General features: G+C 40.9%; 1 protein-coding gene across 2 annotated transcripts in view; it reads left to right on the top strand.

The window, feature by feature from the left end:
• The window catches only part of LOC100244854 (histone deacetylase-like), a 36,323-nt gene that overhangs the window by 4,321 nt on the left and 9,799 nt on the right, over positions 1 to 22,203 (top strand). For both annotated transcript variants that reach the window (XM_002267480.4, XM_019219555.2), the window contains exons 4-7: positions 3,590 to 3,691; positions 6,370 to 6,441; positions 7,298 to 7,354; positions 7,562 to 7,813. In XM_002267480.4, coding sequence (XP_002267516.1) covers positions 3,590 to 3,691; positions 6,370 to 6,441; positions 7,298 to 7,354; positions 7,562 to 7,813 — 483 coding nt within the window. The remainder of the gene's footprint in view (positions 1 to 3,589; positions 3,692 to 6,369; positions 6,442 to 7,297; positions 7,355 to 7,561; positions 7,814 to 22,203) is intronic.

Genomic DNA, 22,203 nt, shown 5'->3' with positions numbered 1-22,203 from the left:
TTCATGTTTGAAAGGTTAGTTACCAATTAGCCATTAAATGCTTTTAATATAGTGTTATCACATCAATTGCTGAGAAACAAAATCTTTGAGTCAGTCTCTCATTCACATATAATCCCTTTAAAGAAGGGTTCTCTGACATCCCTTCTGCCATTTTTATATTTACATTTGTTTTTTGTTGAAAGATAACATTTATTCTCAGTAAGAGCAATGATTTGGTAGAAGAGTGTACTAGCAAATGTTGTAAATAAATAAGCATTTGAAAATGTGAAGCATAGATACCAAGTTTTAAAGGTTCTCAGGAACCCCTCACCCCACCTTTACCCCACCTTGGATTGTAAGGGAAGCAGCAAGCAAGAGTAGTGAACAGCTGGCTAGAAGAAAATTTCAAGTAGTGCTGGAAAATTCGGATAAATTTGAATCGGGTTTAAGCAAGAGGGCTTGTTTCCTATAGTTAGGCCGTTAATAGGGCTGGACAGCAGTGGTTTCAGGTTGTCTTGGCAACAACAATAGCTATTTGGGGTTTTAAATGGTAATTGGCAAAGATAGCCTAAAGAATGGGTGGTAGATTCAGAACTTAAAGAAATAGAAAGAATTGGGCAGAAGTGAGAGAAAACTGCTAGCAAAATTTTGTTAGGGTTCCAGGAGTTGCAAACATTGGACTTGGGGTTGTACTATACAATCCTTAATATCTCAAAAAACTTCTGAAAATTTGGTTATTTTCATTCTCCTAAAAAACTTCTTCTACCATATTATAGACTATTGACTTGACTCATCATAGAAGAATAAAGAAATACTAACCAATCCAACTAGAACTCAAGAAAGAAAGTAGAATAAGGAATAGTGATTTTATTCCCACCAAATTACAACATTGGGCTGCTGGATAAGCTCACTTTTGGCTTGATGAAACTTGTCTCTAGTGAGTGAAAGGATAAGTGCCACTTACAAGGGTTCAAAGTTGGATTTTTTTAATTTAGTTTTAGTGATCTAGTTGCAATCTTGAAAGTAAGGAGTGCAATTTGGACAGGTTGGCTTAATCTAATCCAATCCTAACCTGAAATTTGGGTAGCCTTGGGCAATCATTTTTAATACTCGGTTTGGGCTTGGGCTAAGGTTTTTGAACCTGAACTCAATTTGGGTTGGGCTCGGCCAAGGTTTGAACAACCTGAGCCTAACCTGAACCTGATTTAATATTTTTATTTATAACCATATTATCTTATATAATAATATTTAGTTTTTCTAGTTTTTTAAGGAAAAATATCAAAGGGGGGGTGAATAGGGTGATGGTCTCGTTTTTCAAATTTAAACTATGTGAATGTAAGAGACAAATATATGCAAGTATATAATAAAACAATATAAATACAATTGCATATAAAGTAAAAAAATAGGGAAGAGAGAATGCAAACACAAGATTTTATAGTGGTTTGGCGCAACCCGGCCTACATCCACTCTTCTCTAGCTTCAATCCCAAGCTTGAGGTTCCACTAATTCAAGGCTTCCAAACCAAGCCTTCAAACAATACAATTGGATTATGGTTCCAATCCACCTTCTTGGACTTTTGGCTTTAAGCACCCTTTACAATCCTCAAGAGATACCCCACTCTTGAACAACCTCTCAAGTTATCCACACTTGAGAATCTTCCTCTAAAAAATATACAAATAATTGATCTCACAAAATCTTAGTACAAAAACTTTAAGCTCAAATGATACAAGAAAACTAGGATTGAATGGTGTACTAAAGATATGTAAGTTTTAGAACTATGATGCACTCAAAAATACTCTTCCAAGGCTCAAATATATTCAAGAAAGGTTTGGGAAGGTTGAGCTCTAAAACAATGAAGATTTGAAGCCTTTTTATAGAGGAAAAAAGCCAAACTAGTAGTTGGGGGTTCGATCGGTTGATTAGCCATTAGCATTTAATGCATGACAGGTGATCGTTGGACCTCGACTGGACCAACGGTTGAGGTGTGGGTCGACCGGTTCCTCATCCGGTTGAACAACCATTCTAGAAGAGAGAGAAGGTTTTTTGCACCCTTCAACCGGTTGAGTTGGGGGTCGACCGGTTATTGTTCACACCCTTGACCGGTTGAATTGGGGGTCGACCGATTCCTCATTCGGTTCAACTGGTTGAGCCGTTTTTGGCTCAACAACCAACTTTTTCAACTTAAAACCTTTTAAACAAGTTTGAAAAACATTTGACACAAGGTTTTAGTTGAAAACATGAAATCATCCAATTTTGAAATATTTAAAACAAAATAACTCTAGGATGATTTTGGTGTATAAGTAAAAAATGTAATGCATGAAAATCCTAGTGCACCAACAACCTTACAAAGAGATCTTTGTGAAACTTGGGTCTTGAAAAACACTTCTCTTTGAGGTGGTCTTCTTCTTCATGATTTCTCCTTGGCTTGATTTGTCTTTGTGATTGCCACTTTGGAAATCGTCTTGCCTAATCACACTTGAAATATAATCATTAGTTTTAAACCTTATTTTGTTATCATTAAAACTGAGATTAACCAAATCTTGATTTCACAGTATGTATTCTTAATCTTGAGAGATCATTGAGCTAGTATTAAATTAGTAATTGCTTTGAGTTCATCTATGAGTGAGATCCTAAAATGATCACATATCGTTGTTGACTTGGGTGACTATTTAATTTAACATGTAGGGAAATGGGTCTTTAATATAAACACCACGATGTCTTGGTATTTGAGACAATTATATCCTCTTGAGTAATTCTGAGGTTAATTATTAAGTTTAATCAATGACCATGGTAATTCTATTAAGTTAGAATTTGATATTTATCCTAAGGGATATAGATGTATCAATTGATCATAAATATAAAGTGGATTCATAACTTAAGGAATAAAGATGTAATTCAAATTGTGGATATCAAATTTCAAATTATAAATATCTTTTCATGGGGAACATCATGTAATAGTATAGTGGGTCATGGACAAAGCATTTATTGGTAATTTTTTTGTTATAATTTTCATAAAATACTAGAGTACAATTAATCTTCTTAAAAGGAGTGAAAATTAATTATAGATTTTTTTTAAATTATTCTATGGGAGCTAACTATTTTATGAGTGATAGTGTTCCCCACTTGAGCTATTTAATTATGTTGTTAATTAATTGAGTAATTGGGAAATCGGGGTGCACCATGTGGTCTTGGGTGTACCATGAGGGTTATGGTTAAGACTAGGTCATTAAGGATAGTTTGGTCTTTATACCTCAACCTAAGGTCCATATAAAACACGATTGTTCTTTATGAAAGACACTTGAAAAAGAAAGCCTTGAGAGTAGTCACCCTCTCTCCTCTCTTTCCTTGTCTTTGCTCAAGGATGTTGGTTGTCCACACAACTTTGCATACGAAAGAATAGAATAGAGGAGGAAGATCCTTGGTGATTGAAACATCTCAACCAGCGCTTAAACATATGATTTTTAAATACTATGATCTATGGGTGGATTGAATGAATAATTTTTTTGCTGCTTTCATGTGCTTTGAATCCAACATGAAGGCATATATATGTGTTAAGATGAAACATTTCCATGTACCTTGTTATTTAATAATAATGCATTGTAAATTTCAGTTCCGTGGCTCAGAGATCCTTGAACTTCATAGTTTCAGTCCTGCTTCAGTGGAAGATATAGCAAGTGTTCACACAAAGGCCTATGTATCAGGTCTTGAGAAGGTAGCCTCATATTTGCCTATCCTAGTTTCCTTTTATTTTCCTTGTATTGGGTTTGTAGTAAGCAAAGATAAAAAGAATTGATATTGATGGAAATATCAACTATCTATTTGGCAATATCCACATAATATCAATTTTTGGAAATTTTTTGAAAGAAATGATGGAAACTAGCAACAATATTTTGATAGACAAATTATTAGCAGATATATTAATCAAGCACCTTACAAAAAGAAGAGGGGGAAGAAAGGATGCATTCTAGCACACATGATTATACTAGTTGCATGAAAGTCAAAGAAATTGCATGCTGTATACCTTCCAAGCTAACCCACTTTGAATCTATCAACAAAATCAATAAGACAAAACTTTACATTGCCCATTTGATCACAAGAACTTGGATTTTAGAAACTAACTCTTTACAACCAAAATCAACCAGTCGACACCCTCAGGGTTTCTATGGTTGCATTCTTTACAAAAAGACCAAAACAGAGACACGAAGGGATCAACCTCCCATGCCTTGCTAATGAAAATGATAAACATGCTATGCCTCTTTAGCAAAACATTAATGGATTGGGCAAGACCCAAGATACTCCAAACAAGGAAAAACCAGAGACCAAAAATCAGAGTTCCACTCACATTTTATAAGAATGTGATTAGCAAACTCAGCATCGTGTTTGCCTAGGCAACACTGATTAAGCATGTTTCATCCTTTCCTTGTAAGTTGATCAACCGCAAGGAATTCCTCCAGGCAACCTCCCAAATAGAGAAACCAACCTTAGATGGTGCCTTGGAAATCCAAATAGCTTTAGTTGGAAGGGTAGAGAAATCACTTGAAGTCTATGATTTATCATTACCTAACTGTGTCTTTCTTGGAGGCCTTTCAAACCAATTTGTCCACATACCACTAGCAACAGATGGAGTACCTACTAACAGTAATAAAGATCCCATTAAAGCCAAGTGTGGGTCTAAAAGGTTTCTTCTGAATCAAGGATTCTAGCAACTCCCTACCCAATACTTTGACACCAAGCCTCTTTATGAACAACTGATTTATAAATATTGAGAAACAATCTTTTACACATCTTTCCACTTACAAACTTCTCTACTCTGAACACCATAACCCCTCTCTTTCCCATACGTCCTGTAAACAGTTTTCTCCAAGAACTATCATCCTTAATTGCAAGTCTCTAAAGCCACCTTCCAGCAAAGCCTTGTTTTGGGCCCAAGACTTCTTATATTCAATCCTCTTGGACCCTTTTATGAGCAAATAGTTGCCATCTCACCAGATGGATCTTACCACCTGATTAACGTAGTCCCCAGAGAAAATTTCTTCTAATCTGTTCCAATCTGCATCTCAACTTCCTAGGCATTGCAAAAACTGACAAAAGATTGATTAGGGAGTTAGAGAAAGTAATCTTCAGCAAGTCTTCTCCCTTTAGATCTTTTCCAAGAGGCCACCTTGCTTTTGAATTTTCCCTTACTGAGACCTACACTGAAGCAGACTTGAAGGAAGCACCCAAAGATAACCCCAAGCAATTGGTAAGACAAAAAATGGGCCAAATTGATCTTCAAACTTAAGACCACCAAAACGAGAACCCACCTTAATGTATATACGTTCTTTAGGACTTATCAGTGTAAACAACAAAGGACTCAACATGTTTATGAAAGGATACATACATGACAACTGACAGGTATGTGATTTATAGGTTGAAAACATTTTGTGCTGATGATTATATGTGTTGTATACTTGATAAAAAAATAAAAATTTTGACCACTAAAATGCAATAAAAGTGATGATAAGTGGTTCTGCATATAGCGTAGGAAGAAAAATGTCATGCAATTCAAATTTTCTAGCACCAAAGATAGAAATTATGGAAATTTTGTTGCAAGGACATTTTATTAATTTCTCCGTAGAAAAGGCTTTCAAGAGAGAAATTATGGAAATGTTGGAAATATCAGCCATATTTTGGCAAAAGAGATGTATCCCCTTATTTGTGCCAGTGAGCACCAAAAATAAAAAATATTAGAGATATTTCATCAATATTCTTTCTATTCCTTGTTTCCCTTGATTGTGTTAGTTAGAAAAATTCTCCTGCATGAAAGAAAGGATTTGGCTGTGTTGTCTCAAGAAACACAGTTTCCTCCTATGTTGTAGTAGTAAAGTAGATTGGAGGTATTGCCACAAATATCTTTGTTTGATTGAAGACACTCTTAGCCACTTGAACCAACAGTTCTCACAAATTTTGATTCCAGTATTGATCTCTATGTGGACACAGCTTACATATTATCTTTCTTTCTTTTCACATTTGGTATGCAATGGATGATAATAAGAATATTACAGATGCGATTAGTTGTTGGGTGTTTAAGGCATTGGCATAGATGGTATTTTTTCTGGGAGTATCCCTTTTTCTTGATAATTTGATATATTTGGAGGGAAATCTCTGGCTGTCAGCTGAACACTTTTTATTTTCTTTCTTCATGATTACTCTGGGATTTGAATCTTAGATATCCATATGGCCTGGATTGCATTGCTTCAACCTAATTTGTTATCAGACATAGCTTGTATATACATATTTGCTTCTTATAATATTAAGCTTTTATGCTTTGATCTTATCTTAAGAGATCCATTCCTTAAATTTTTTCTTTTTTTCTTTTTTTTTTTCCTTTTCCTTTTTGTTGTTTCATAGAGTATGGATCAGGCTTCACAGAAAGGAATTATTTACATTGATGGCTCTGGACCAACATATGCTACTGCAACTGTAAGTATAATGCTTTAGATGCTTGTCTTTTTCTTTCTTGAGCTTATGGATATATGCAATATCATTTCTAATGTTTCTAGATCTTTATTTTTACTAAAAGAGTATCATATATGCCATGGTTTACTGTTTATGATATAAGAAAATCAAATTAATTACTGACTGATCATTGCATGAAACAAATTAATTCACTGCTAAAACAAGTAAAGTGAAATTTGTTGGATTGAGAATATAGTGAGTTTTCATTGCTTTTTCCTAGAAAAGGTCTTGTACTTTATGCAGATAATGTTATTTTTTACTGTTCAAAACTTATATGAGAAAGAAAGAACACAAAAAGTAGTAAGGGTGCAGAAAGGACGGTGTATTGTTGGATTTTTCAAAACAGTTCTTTTTTTCTTGTTGATGCATGCCAAAGTAGAGCAATATTATGACTTGTTATCTTTATAATTTGTGCTTGAATTATACATACTTCCATGGATGGTGATTGATGTCTCCAACTACATATTTGATCCTGCTATCCTGATATAAATCATCTTTATCTTCGTGCTGGAAAATAGCTATTCAGGATTCACTTATCTATAGCTTCTATTCAGACTCCTTAAAATTATGATTTTTTCATATGATCTGAGATGGTTTTCTCTCTCTCTCTACTCTCTCTCTCTATGTTGGAAAATCAAGCCAAAAAAAAGGGGGTTTGTGGTTTATTTAGCAGTGGGTGTACATATTTATTTCTCAATTATTGTCTGCTGTATTTTTCCCTTATATAGGGAAACTCTGCTAATTTCAGTCTTAGCAATTCAGTATGCATGCAATATGTGCATATATTCCTTTTGTTTTCATGATGATATTGGTGATGCAGACTTTCCAAGAATCACTACTTGCAGCTGGAGCAGGAATCACCTTAGTTGATTCAGTGGTGATGCCTCAACCTAGCACGTTAGTGACTTAATGATTATTCTTTTTCTTCACCTGTTAAAATTATTTTAATTTTGGTCTTTCCTAAATATGGCATCCTGTACATTTGTGTTCCTTAGAAATTCAATCAATTTATTTTCATTGTTTTATTATTCGATGCTGGTGTTCTTGTCTGTAAACTATCTGCCAAAATCTTGTCATATCTCAGGTAGCAGCATCAAAGAGCAGCCAGGACCCACCAATGGGTTTTGCTTTGATAAGACCTCCAGGTCATCATGCAATTCCAAAAGGTCCTATGGGCTTTTGTGTTTTTGGAAATGTGGCCATTGCAGCTCGTTATGCCCAACGTGTACATGGATTAAAGCGTGTGTTTATCATTGATTTTGACGTTCATCATGGGAATGGAACAAATGATGCATTCTATGATGACCCAGATATATTCTTCCTTTCAACTCATCAAGTAAGCTACAGTTTTTGGTTCTGGTCAATTTGTGGTATTTGATTTCTCTTGATGAATTATTTAGTTTAAATCTTCCTGCAATTTAGTTGCTGATATAATATCCTGCTTAATGATTTAAATGCTTTCCCATTTTCATCAATAATGAAATTTTTATTTGTTACTAGTGGATTAAGATTTAGAATATTAGGATCTTACTATGAAATATTTGAGAATGTGCAAGCAAGGTTTTAGTTCTCAACCTCCAATGGTGTATCTATGCTATTTTCTCTCAGTATCTCGCAGTGGTAGCAGATTTCAGCAGTTCAGGGAGGAGGACCAAGATTTTAACCTCCAAGGAAGAGGTCAAGGTTTTAATATTAACATTACATGATATATCACACCATTAAAATTGAGATATATTAAACTCAACTCAACACAACAAAGCCTTGTCCCCTACCATGTAAAGTCAACTATATTAAACGTATCTCTTTTTCACTACCTCAACACATGTTATTTTCAGTTTCCCTTTGCCGTTGCAAGACTTTCAATGTAGATGTGTCACACCCCCTGCCTGGATTAGCCCAACAGGCAAGCAAACTTAGAAATAACCTCAAAAATGAACTACCAATGTAAAGTCCGATACAGAGATACAGAGCGGTGGAAATAGTATCTTAGAGCCACTAACAATTCTCAAATGATCAAGCTAGACACTTCCTAAACCAATAACTTGTAGATTATCTATTACTAAACGAACTGAAGCTAAGTACTAAGTAACATATCCAAATAACTATTAGAAACATAACAAGAATTTTGGCTTGTAATCTCTATTCTTGAGGCCAGGACTGAAGGCCCATCCCATCAAAGTTACTCCTAGCCTGAACTGGTCATCACTTGAAATGTGCTTAGGAAAGGATGATGTGAAAAGAGAGAAAAGGGAGAGTCCCTAATTATTGTTATTGAAAAACTGTAAAAAATACACATTGGACTTGGGTATATATATACATGTTAGTGGGACCCACAATACAATAAGGAAAGAAAAGGAAAAGGAAAAGTAAATAGCCTAAATAACTATACACTATCTAACACTCCCCCTCAAGCTGGAGCATATATGTTATATGCACCAAGCTTGTTACAAATGTATTTAATTCTAGGACCTCTGAGAGATTTAATAAAAATATTTGCTAGTTGATCATTTGAATTGACAAAACTAGTCGCCACACATCCTGATGCGATCTTCTCTCTAATGAAGTGACAGTCAACTTCAATGTGTTTGGTCCTTTCATGGAAGACTGGATTGGATGCAATATGCAAAGCGGCTTGGTTGTTACAGATGAGCTTCATCTGTTCATCCTTTCCAAATCTCAACTCCCGAAGAAGATGTTTCAGCCATATGAGTTCACATGTTGCCAAAGCCATAGCTCGATACTCAGTTTCAGCACTAGATCTGGCCACTACATCTTGTTTCTTACTCTTCCGGGATATTAGGTTACCTCCAATAAAAACACAATACCCGAAAGTGGAACGTCTATCTATGGGTGAGCCAGCCCAATCTGCATCTGTGTAACCAACAACCTGAGTATGACCTCTGTTCTCGTACAACACACCTTGGCCTGGTGTGCTTTTGATATATCGAAGAATGCGGATTACAACATCCCAATGGCTATCACATGGTGATTGTAGGAATTGACTAACAACACTTACAGGAAAAGAAACGTCTAGACGACTAATGGTGAGGTAGTTCAGTTTACCTACAAGTTGCATATATCTCCCAGGATCTCCTAAAGGCTCCCCCTGTCCTGGTATAAGTTTGACATTTGGATCCATAGGAGTGTCTACCGGTTTACAGTCTAACATACCGGTTTCTTCTAAGATGTCTAAAGCATACTTCCTTTGGGAAAGAACCACACCGGAACTGGATTGAGCTATCTCAATCCCTAAGAAATACTTGAGTTTCCCCAAGTCTTTAGTCTGAAAGTGGATGAAAAGGTGTTGCTTTAGTTTCTGAATACCATTCTGATCACTGCTTGTAATAACGATTTCATCCACATAAACTACCAGATAAATACACTGCCCCGAAGAGTTATGATGATAGAAAACGGAATGGCCTGCTGTACTGCGGAACATGCCAAACTCCTGAACAATAGAACTAAAACGGCTAAACCATGCTCGAGGAGATTGTTTCAAGCCATATAGAGAACGGCGTAACTTACACACTAAACCAGACTCCCCTTGAGCAACAAAACCAGGTGGTTGCTCCATATAAACTTCTTCAGCAAGATCCCCATGAAGGAAAACATTTTTAATATCTAACTGATAAAGAGGCCAAGAACGCATAGCAGCCATGGAGAGCAATAGACGAACATAAGCTATCTTGGCAACAGGAGAGAAAGTGTCACCATAATCAGAACCATAAACCTAAGTATAACCTTTAGCAACTAAGCGGGCCTTAAGACCATCAACCTGACCATCAGGGCTAACCTTAATTATGTAGACCCAACGACAACCAACTGTAAATTTACCAGAGGGTAAAACAACAAGATCCTAAGTGTCATTGGAGTGTAAAGCAACCATTTCATCTACCATTGCCTATCGCCAGTCTGAATGGAAAAGAGCCTCAGGGGTGCTCTTGGGAAGAAAAACAGAAGATATAGTAGAAACAAATGCAGAATAGGGTGAAGATAATCGATGGTAACTCAAAAAATTGTAAATGGGATGAGGATTACGAGTAGATCGATTACCTTTCCGAATAGCAATGGGTATGTCAGCAGTAGGAGGCAGAGCCGGGGCAGGAGAAGCCGAAGGGATAAGAAGTGAGTCAGTAGGTACCTCAACCAAAGAAGCAGGAACAACGACACGATGACGGCGATGATAAACCTGAAGTGGGCGAGAAGGCACTGCATCAGGTGGGGAGATAATGGGAAGGGGTAAGACTTCAGAAACAAGAAGAGACTCAGAGGTGGAGAAGAACGGTGAGTCCTCAAAGAAAGTGACATCAGCGGAGAGAAAGTAGCGATGAGTCTCAGAGGAATAATAACGATAACCCTTTTGAAGTCTGGAATATCCCAAGAAAATGCATTTTGTGGCTCTGGCAAAAAGTTTGTCTTGTTTAGGAGTGAGAATATGAACAAAGCAAGTACAACCAAAAACACGAGGAGGAAGGAAATAAAGTGGTTGGTCAGGGAAAAGAAGGGAATGAGGAATCTGATCGTGTAATACGATGAGGGCATACGATTAATCAAATAACATGCTGTAAGAACGGCGTCCCCCCAAAAACAAAAAGGAACATGACTATGGAGAAGGAGAGTACGAGTTGTCTCAACAAGATGTCGATTCTTACGTTCAGCTATCCCATTTTGTTGAGGAGTATGAGCACAAGAAGACTGATGAATGATCCCATGTTGGGACGTAAATGAAGTAAATGGTGCAGAAAAATATTCCCTGGCATTGTCACTGCGCAACACACGAATAGAAATATTGAACTGGGTTTGGATTTCAGCATAAAATTTATGGAAAATAGAGAATAACTCAACTCGATTTTTCATTAAAAATAACCAAGTACATCGAGAATAGTCATTAATGAAAGTGACAAAATACTGAAATCCTAAAGTAGACGCGGTCTGACAAGGACCCCAAACATCAGTGTGGACAAGTTCAAAAGGAGACTTTGCTCGATTATTCAAACGCTTTGGGAACGAGACACGAGTATGTTTCCCAAGTTGACAGGACTCACACGCAAGCGACGACAAAGATGAAAAACTAGGGACCATTTTCTGGAACTTGGATAGACTAGGATGGCCCAGGCGATTGTGGATGAGGAGGGAAACATCAGTGGAAATGCAAAGTGCAGGAGTTGAAGGCGAGGTGAGGTGATAGAGGCCTTGAGACTCACGTCCTATGCCAATCGTCTTCCCTGTACTCCGGTCTTGCAAGGTCACAAATTTATTAGAGAAAGTGATAGAACAGTTAAGAGTGCGAATTATTTAGCTGATGGAAATAAGATTAAAAGGACACTCAGGGGCATAAAGGACAGAATGGAGAGGTAGAGAAGGGAGAGGATGAGCGAAACCAAAACCTTTAGCCATAGTTTGGGAACCATTAGCTAAATTAACAGTAGGTAAGGCAGAGGTAGTAGTAATAGAAGAGAAAAGATCCTTATTACCAGATATGTGATCACAAGCGTCAGAATCTAGAATCCAAGGTCCAAGAGAAGATGTGTGGGTAAGATAAGCAGAAGCACTACCAGTCTGAGCAACAGAAGCAACAGAAGCTGACTTGGTGGCCTGATAGCGGAGATAGTCATCATACTTACTGTCAGTGAGGGAAATACCCTGAGATGTGGAGGAACTAGGAGGCTGAGGCGACCGAGGATCAGATGATTGGGCCACGTGGGCAGTGCGGGGAGGCCGCCCATGTAACTGATAACACTGATCACGAGTGTGGCCAAGCTTATTGCAATAGGTGCAATGAGGACGTTGGCCTCTACCTCGGTTACCACTGCGTCCTCCTCAAGAGTTAGTTTGAGAAACTAACACAGAAGAATCTGAAGTGTTATCAGATGGCAAAGTCTGAGTGGAGGAGATACGGAGGAGGTGAGCAAACACATCATCCAAGGATGGAACGGAGGAACTGCCAAGAATCTGATCGCGGACGGTCTCGAGATCTGGACGGAGGCCAATAAGTGTAAGAACCATGAAGAACTTGTCAATCTGTATTTGTTGATCCCCAACATTAGTAGTAAGAGGCATCACGGTCAAGAATTCCTCTTTAAGAGAGGCAATCTGGCCAATATAAGTAGATAAATCCATGTCTTGTTGTCTGACATTGACAATAGAAGAAGCCACCTTATAAAGACGTTGGATATCATTCGTGTATAGCCCTTTCGCCTGATTCCAAAATTTAAAGCATGTTTTGTAGGCCCGAAGATGAAGCAGAATCTTAGGATCAACTGATTGCCATAACACACTACATAACTGTGCATTTATCTTCCTCCATTGTACTCTGTCAACCTCAAGGATATCCGCCTCCTGCAGAACAAGGTGATCCTCATAACCTTAACCCATAAACCAAAGCTCCACAGAGGTAGACTAGGACAAATAATTTTCACTGCTAACCAATTTCTCCGAAGTAATCATAGGAGATCCAGATATGATAGAGGAAAAAGTGGAACTTTTAGTAGCCATATCTACTTATCTGGAGAACGAAATATGTTTGAATCGAAGAGAGCCCTAATACGGCTTCAAATTGCGGCTGAAAGAAGAAAAACCGAGGATCCGTGGCTGTGAGAGACCAAATAGTAAAGAAAAACAAATGTGGCACTACTGGAGGGGTAGAAGAACACTTCCTAAGACACATGCAGGGCTCGGGGTGGAGAGGAAGTCACCGGAGGTCGTCGGAAAGGCTGTTTAGAGGGCCGGCGGAGACAAAAAACCCAAAAAAAATACACTTTCAGGGCTCGGATGACACAAGTAAAGATGAAGGGTGGCTAGATGGCGTCAGGCAAAGCTGGAGGTGGAAGCGTGTGGCCGGAAAGTGCTCCACGCGCCCTCACTCGCCGACGCGTGAGATTCAGGCCGCCAGAGAAGAAACGCGTGTGGTCGGCGCGTGGCTGAGATTCTCCCTTCGGTGCTTTGAGAAAACTTGAAGATCTCCTCCTTGTGCACCTGATGGTATGGTCGGTGTCGAAAAAGGACTTCGCCGGGAAAGTTCGCCGGAAAAGTCACCGGTGGTTAGGGTTTTCTGACGGCGATACGATTGATCGGAAAGCTTTAGGAGATGGGAAGGGTGACCGGAATGAAACACGGTCACTGAAAGATTTCCCAAAATGGATTCACGGATAAACCGGAAATAATTAGTGAAGATAATTGTGAGAATTTTCTTCTATATTATTTACACTGCAGAAAATACATTTATAGGGAAATAGGAGATTACCAACAGCCTAGTAATTCCTTAAAAAGCTCTGTCAAATCCCACAAGAGAGGAAACTATCTCCTATCTATAGAAAATAATCTACAACTATTTATAGCTAGCAAATCTCTAATTACAGCCTGTAATATCTTCTAATTTCATCCTACAATCATCCATAAATCCGGAATTCCACACTCCCCCTCAAGCTGGGCAATGAATATTAATCATTCCCAGCTTGGAGAGAAGTATGTCAAATTGGGTTCTAGGAACAACCTTTGTCATTATATCTGCAATCTGTTGCCGTGTAGGGATGTAGTCCACTTCTATGATCTTTTGCTCTATCTTCTCTTTGATGAAGTGACGATCAATCTCAACATGTTTGGTTCGATCATGATGGACTGGATTTTTTGCGATGCTGATTGCTGCTTGATTGTCACACATCAACTTCATAGGTCCGTGAGGAGCGAGCTGGAGTTCTTCAAGCAGCCTTTTTAACCATATCCCTTCACAAATTCCATGGGCCATGGCACGAACTTCCACTTCTGCATTGCTGCGTGCCACAACCGATTGCTTCTTACTCCTCCAAGTAACTAGATTGCCCCAGACATAGGTACAATAACCTGAAGTAGACCTTCTATCTGTTAAGGAACCAGCCCAGTCTGCATCTGAGAAGATCTCCACATCACGGCTTGCCACTCTTTTGAAGAATAATCCTTTACCTGGAGTCATCTTTAAGTAGCGTAGTATCCTATATACGGCTTCTTGATGTTCTTCGGTGGGATTGTTCATAAATTGACTAACCATACTCACTGCAAAGCTGATGTCAGGTCTTGTGTGTGATAAGTAGATTAACCTTCCAACTAGTCTTTGATATCTTCCCTTGTCAACAGCAACCATATCTTCTTTTGAGCCTATCTTGTTGAATGGATCCATAGGAGTATTAGAGGGTTTGCATCCAAGCATTCCTGTTTCCTTCAACAAGTCAAGAGTATACTTTCGTTGTGATACAAAGATACCCTTGCTTGACCTTGCTACCTCCATGCCAAGAAAATACCTCAAAGTTCCTAGATCTTTAATCTCAAATTCTTTACTTAGAACTGTTTTAAGTCGGGAAATTTCCTCTTCATCATTCCCGGTAACAATTATATCATCAACATAGACTATAAGAACTGTAATCTTACCACCAGGCGATCTCTTAATGAAAAGAGTGTGATCAGATTGCCCTTGTGAAAATTCCTCTCCTTTAATCACCTTAGTAAACCTCTCAAACCAAGCTCTTGGGGATTGCTTAAGCCCATAGAGTGATTTCTGAAGTTTGCAGACTAGGTCATTGCTACTGGAGAGTTTTAGGCCTGAAGGAATCTCCATGTAGACTTCTTCTTCAAGATCGCCATTGAGAAATGCGTTTTTGACGTCTAGTTGATGCAAATTCCAATCAAGGTTGGCTGCCAAGGATAGCAAGACTCGGATCGTATTTAACTTTGCAACTGGTGCAAAAGTTTCTTGAAAATCAATCCCATAGGTTTGTGTAAATCCTTTGGCCACCAACCTTGCCTTGTATCGGTCTATCCTCCCATCTGCCTTGTATTTGACATTGAAGACCCACTTACAACCCACAGGGCGTTTTCCTTGTGGTAATTTCATAATCTTCCAAGTGTCATTCTTCTGCAGTGCTTGTATTTCTTCATTCACTGCCTTTCTCCACTCAGGATGCTGTAAGGCCTCTTGTATGCAGTTTAGGAGAGCAATACTCTCCAGATTTGTGATGAGAGCTCGAAGATTAGGAGATAGCTTCTCATAGGACACAAATTTTGAGATGGGATGCTGAGTACAAGATCTTACTCCCTTTCTATGGGCCACGGGCCTATTGAGATCATCCATAGAGTCAATGTCATCAGTAATAACAGGAGAATCAATATTACCTTGAATGACTCCGGTGGGATTTGATTTCGGGTCATCAGTTTGACAAGGCACAGGAGGAAGCTCAGGATGTAGGTCCACCGGTTTAGGGTTCTTCTGACGCCTTGAGTAAACTTGAAGTTCTTTGCCAATGGACTCCTTGTCTCCTTGAATCTGATGTGACTCTGATGGTGGTCCATCCGGTGCCATAGATGGTTCACTGGAAAAATTAGGTTCTGGCACCCCAAAGTCAGGCACGGGCACATCCCAAAACTGATATTCTGCTTGCTGATTGACTGGATTCTCCCCCTGAATATGAGTTTTGGTGTAAAAAGGTACATTCTCAAGAAAGGTCACATCCATAGTGTTATAGGTTTTCCGAGTGGAAGGACAATAGCACTTATACCCCTTTTGATAAGAGGAATAACCGATAAAGATACACTTGACAGACTTGGGATCATGTTTACTTCGTTGATGAGGAGGGAGATGAACATATGCAGAACATCCAAAGACCTTGAGAGGTATATCAGTTATAATCCGATTTAGAGGAAAGTTTTTGGAAAGGGTTTGGCATGGAGTATCAAATTTCAAGACTCTAGAAGGCATCCTATTTATTAGGTATGTAGCATTTAAAACAGCCTCTCCCCAGAATTGTTTTGGGACATGAGTGGTAAACCTAATAGATCGGGCTACCTCTAGAAGGTGTCGATTTTTTCTCTCGGCTATCCCATTCTATTGTGGGGTATCAATGCAGGAACTTTGGTGAATAATCCCATTTTCTAGAAGATAATTTCCGAGTATAACATTGAAGTACTCCCTGGTATTGTCTGTTCTAAACACTTGGATCTTAGCTTGAAATTGTGTTTGAATCATGGAATGAAAGAATTTGAAGATAGAACCTACCTCTGATTTTTCCTTCATGAGAAATACCCACGTAACTCGAGTATGGTCATCAACAAAGCTAACAAACCATCTAGCCCCAGAGATATTGTGAACACGAGAGGGTCCCCAAATGTCGCTATGAATAATGGAAAAAGGTTTTGATGGTTTGTAATTTTGGGATGGATAAGAGTTACGACAATGCCTAGAAAATTGGCAAATCTCACATTGGAAAAGTTTGGGATTTTTGTTTTTAAATAGTGCTGGAAACATCTTTGATAAGTACATAAAATTTGGGTGTCCTAGGTGATAATGCAGTAACATGATGGTACTTTCTTTATTTGAATCTAAAGACAGGTTTAACCTAGGATCAGAGAAAGATACATGATGTGCTTGAGAGTCTTGTTTTCCAGCTGCCCTAAACCAGTAGAGTCCTTTGCTTTCCTTAGCATTGCCAATCATCATCCCTGAAGCCAAATCCTGAAACAAACAATGAGAGGAAGAGAATTTAGCCACACAATTTAGGTCTCGGGTAAGCTTGCTGATTGATAGTAAATTGCATGAGAGCTTGGGAACCAAAAGAACTTGATTAAGAGTTAGGGTCTCGGAAATAATCACTCTTCCAATACCAGTCACGGTGGAAAGAGAGCCATCAGCAATTCTTACTTTGTAATTCTCATGGCAGGGGCTACAATCATGGAGTACTGATATATCACCTGTCATGTGGTCGGAGGCACCCAAATCGATGATCCAACCTGATGAATCTTCAGTTTTTGTGTGTAAAGAAATTAGGAAGTTACCTCTCTGAGCAGTGGATCCGGTTGAGATAACGGGGTTAGTGGATGATCCTTGGCTAAACATCTTTTGCAGCCAATCCACTTGTTCTTTGCTAAAGAGAGCAGAATCATTGGTACTTTTTTCTTTCCCTTCAGGATCTGCCACAAATGCTCGTGCCTCCTTCTCCTTGTTTGACTTCCAGTCAGTGGGCTTCCCGTGTATTTTCCAACATGTTTCTTTGGTGTGACCTAGTCTGCGGCAATGATCACACCATGGTCTTCCTTTCTTCTGCCTTGCATCATAGCCTCGGGAAACAAGGGCAGTTCCTTCTTGAATGTTTGTGGAGCCTTGGGAGATGAGTGCTGATCCTTCCTGAACATTGGAGAATGGCCTTGTTCCCATCATCAGCTTCTTCCTGCTTTCTTCTCTTCTAACCTCTGAGAAAGCTTCTCGAATAGTAGGGAGAGGCTTGGTTCCAAGGATTCTCCCTCTTACTTCATCTAGGGATTTGTCTAATCCCAACAGGAACTTAAAGACCCTTTCTTTTTCAATAATCCTTTTGTATCGACTAGCATCTCCTGGGCACTCCCAATCCATGGTCTCAAACACATCCAATTGTTGCCAAAAACGACTAAGAGTGTTATAGTAGTGAGTCACAGTCATCTCACCTTGCCTTAGATCATGTAGGGCTCCCTTGATGTCAAATAGATCAGCAGTATTGTCACTATCAGAGTATGTTTCCTTTGCTGCCATCCAGATTTCATGTGCAGTATCATAAAACAAAAAGTTTTGACCTATTTCTGTGTCCATTGCATTGATCAGCCAAGACATAACCAGATTGTTTTCGATGTTCCAAACCTTGAATCTTTTATCATCCTTCTTAGGGGATTCAGTAGTGCTGAAAAGGTATTCATCCTTACCTCTGCCTGTGATAAACATCAGAACTGCCTTCGCCCATTGATGGTAATTGTGGCCAGTTAACTTGTGCCGAGTGATGAGGAATGATGAACCTTCTGCACCACCATTGCTCACGAGTTCCTGGCCAAACATGGTTCCCGTAACGCTGCTACTGGTTTCCGAGGCCATAGGGAAAAGTAATACCTATGAGAGACTAGTGTCACGGACTTAGTCGTTCACTAAGCTCGTGCGGCACTTAGACAAGCCAAGACGCTTGATCTTGCTAAGTCAGCCTTGCTCCCAATACTTAGCTCACCCGGCTAAGACACTCGCGACTCAAAAGCTTAAGAAGCTTGGTAGGCAACTCCTTAAAGAATGGAAGCTTTCTATTACTCAAAGAAGCCTTTACAAGTGCTTGGATGCTCACTTGCTTGGTGCCTTGGCCAAATGAGGCCCTCACCTATTTATAGGCACCAATGGAACTCTCTGGAACCTTGGAGGGTTCCTTACATCTCAAGACTATTCTAGAATGTCCTACATCATTCTAGTTACAAGCCTATATACAAGTATATACAAGAGTCTTCTAGACTTCTCTAGAAAGCCCCGGACTCCTCTTGTGCCTTCCACCATAGTGTAGAATTGTGTGGACTCCTCCAGACTTCTCTAGAACCTTCCACACTCTTCCCATTCTAGGAGTCTCCAGAAGCTTCCTGGCCCTATATAAGGCCATGGGGAGGCTCATTTGGATCAACTTGTGACACTCTCCCCCACCTATGCCGCAGACGTCCTCGTCGCGCCTTCTGCCCGGAACCGCTCGATCTGTTCCTGGAACTGCCATAGTGCCTCTGCTGGCTCCCAGCTAGCCTCACTTTCTGGTAGTCCTTTCCATTTCACTAAGTATTCCGTAGCAGGAGGTACCCCTCGTCTCCTGATGACCCGGTCTGCGAGGACGTGTTCTACCTCCTTGTCATAGGAGGTCACAACCGCTGTAGGTGCCCTCTTAGACAACCCTCGGCTTGGATCGTCCTTGTCTCCGTGATAGGGCTTTAAGTAGCTTGCGTGGAAGACAGGATGGATCTTCAACCTCGGGGGCAGCTCGACTTTATAGGACACCTTGCCAACCTTCCCAAGTATGGGGAAGGGTCCTTCATACTTCCTCACAAGGCCCTTATGCACCGGCCTTAGGGACTTGAATTGTTGAGGAAGGAGCTTGACAAGCACCATGTCTCCGACCTTGTACTCTATGTGTCGTCGCTTCTTGTCAGCCCACTTCTTCATTTTCTTAGCGGCCTTGTCTAAGTATGAGCGGGCTATGTCAGCTTGCTCATGCCACCCCTTCGCGAACTTGAAAGCCGCTGGACTTCTCCCCGTGTAGCCTATCGTTAGCGTGTGAGGAGTTAAGGGTTGCTGCCCTGTGGCTAACTCGAACGGGCTCTTGTTGGTCGCCTCACTCTTTTGCAAGTTGTATGAGAACTGGGCTATATCTAGCAACTTAGCCCAATCCCTCTGGTTGGCACTCACAAAGTGCCTCAAGTATAGCTCCAGCAAGGCGTTCACCCTTTCAGTCTGCCCATCTGTCTGTGGGTGAAAGCTGGTGGAGAAGTGAAGCTCCGAACCCATAAGCTTGAAGAGCTCCGTCCAAAACTTCCCAGTGAAGCGTGGGTCGCGATCACTGATGATGAACTTAGGCAACCCCCAATACTTGACTACGTGCTTTAGGAATAGCCTCGCCGTCTCTTCCGCCGTGCAGTCAGTCGGGGCTGCTATGAAGGTTGCATACTTAGAGAACCTGTCCACCACCACTATGATAGAGCCGCTGTCCTCTGACTTAGGTAGCCCGATGATGAAGTCCATGGTGACGCTGTCCCATGGGCGTTCTGCTACCGGTAGTGGCTCTAACAGGCCTCTAGGTTGTCGCTGTTCCACCTTGTCTTGTTGGCACACAAGACAAGTCCTCACATAGGCCTCAACCTCGTCCCGTATCTGAGGCCAATAGTAAGCCGACTCGAGTAGTGCCCTAGTGCGTCGTTGCCCAGGGTGCCCCGCCCACTTGGTGTCGTGGCACTCTTTAATCAGGTTCCTCCTTATGTTCCCCCACTTAGGCACGTAGAGTCGTCTCCCCTTTGTATAGAGTAGGCCGTCCTCCACCCAAAACCGCTTAGTTTTTCCTTCATGAGCCAGGGCGATAAGGCTCTTAGCCACTGGATCATGTTGCAGTCCCTCCCTTAGAAGACTCACTATATCTCCTTGGGGCTGACTCGTCATGGACGCTAGCTCGGCTTTGCGACTTAGGGCGTCGGCCACATGGTTAGCACTTCCTGGCTTATACTCCAGCGTATAGTCGAACTCGGCCAAGAAGTCTTGCCACCTAGCTTGTTTAGGACTCAGCTTCTTCTGAGTCTGGAAGTAGCTAGTGGCCACATTGTCGGTCTTCACTATGAAGTGAGACCCTAGTAGATAGTGCCTCCAGGTGCGTAAGCAGTGGACGATAGCAGTCATCTCTTTTTCTTGCACCGTGTAACGCCTCTCCGCGTCGTTTAGCTTGCGACTCTCAAATGCGATTGGGTGCCTCTCTTGCATAAGGACTCCCCCAATAGCGAAGTCTGAGGCATCTGTGTGTACCTCAAAGACCTTGGTGTGGTCGGGTAGTACCAACACTGGCTCCTCAGTCACAGCCTTCTTTAGATCCTCAAAGGCTTGTTGGCACCTTCCATCCCATTCCCATGCCTTATTCTTCTTAAGAAGATCAGTGAGTGGGGCAGCCCTTGCCGAATAACCCTTTATGAACCGCCGATAATAATTAACTAGACCAAGGAAAGATCTGAGTTGAGGTACCTTGGTTGGTGGATCCCATTCTTGGATGGCCTTCACCTTGCTATTATCCATCATCAGCTTGCCATCTCTGATGCGATGCCCAAGGAAGCTCACTTCCTCCTTAGCAAACGAACACTTCTCCTTCTTTACGTATAGCTCGTTCTGCCTCAAGATCTTAAAGACCTTCCTCAAGTGTTCTTTGTGCTCCTTTAGAGTGTTACTATAGATGACTATGTCATCCAAGTATACCACCACGAACTTGTCCAAGTATGGGTGGAAGATCTTGTTCATGAGGGTGCAGAACGTTGCTGGGGCATTGGTGAGTCCGAAAGGCATCACTAAGAACTCATATGAGCCATACCTGGTCACACATGTAGTCTTCGGCTCATCTCCCTCTGCAATCCTGACTTGGTAGTAGCCTGACCTTAAGTCCAGCTTTGTGAAGTATCTTGCCCTTCCAAGTTGATCGAACAAATCAGCAATGAGCGGGATGGGATACTTGTTCTTCACCGTCACCTTGTTGAGTGCCCGGTAGTCTATGCACATTCGTAGGGACCCATCATGCTTCTTTTGAAATAGAACCGGCGCGCCATAGGGAGCCTTGGATGGTTGGATGAACCCCGCATCTAGCAACTCCTTGAGTTGTCTCCTTAGCTCTTCCAACTCAGGTGGTGCCATCCTATATGGCCCCATAGCAGGGGGCTTGGCTCCTGGCTCCAACTCAATCTTGTGATCTTCCTCTCTTCTAGGAGGAAGTTTCTTAGGCAACTCGGGCGGCATCACGTCCTTGAACTCATCAAGGACCCCCTCGATTTCCTTAGGAATGGGTTCTCCCGACCCATCATCCTTCTCTTCCTTTAAGGTGGCGAGGTAGGTCACCTCTTCCCTCTTTAACCCCTTCTTTACTTGCATAGCAGATAGCATAGGGGTCTTGAGCGTACCTTCAGTGACCTTAGGGACCATGCACGGCTTCTCCTCCTCTAGGATGGCCATTGAGCATAGGAAAGGTAGTGGCACGGCTTTGACCTTCTGTAGGAAGTCCATTCCTAGCACCATCTTGAAGTCGTCCATGGGTGCCACTGTGAAGTCGACCCTTCCTTCCCACGAGCCGATGTGCATAGTCACCCCGCGAGCTACTCCATGTGATGGCTTGGCGGCTGAATTGACCGCCTTGAGCCATCCTCCTTCTTTGGATGCTTGGAGCTCCAACCTTCTTGCCTCATCCTCCGAGACAAAGTTGT

The sequence above is a fragment of the Vitis vinifera genome, chromosome 4 (assembly GCF_030704535.1).
Source record: "Vitis vinifera cultivar Pinot Noir 40024 chromosome 4, ASM3070453v1".
In the NCBI taxonomy this organism is placed as follows: Eukaryota; Viridiplantae; Streptophyta; class Magnoliopsida; order Vitales; family Vitaceae; genus Vitis; species Vitis vinifera.
This window is presented reverse-complemented; position numbering and strand designations above follow the sequence as displayed.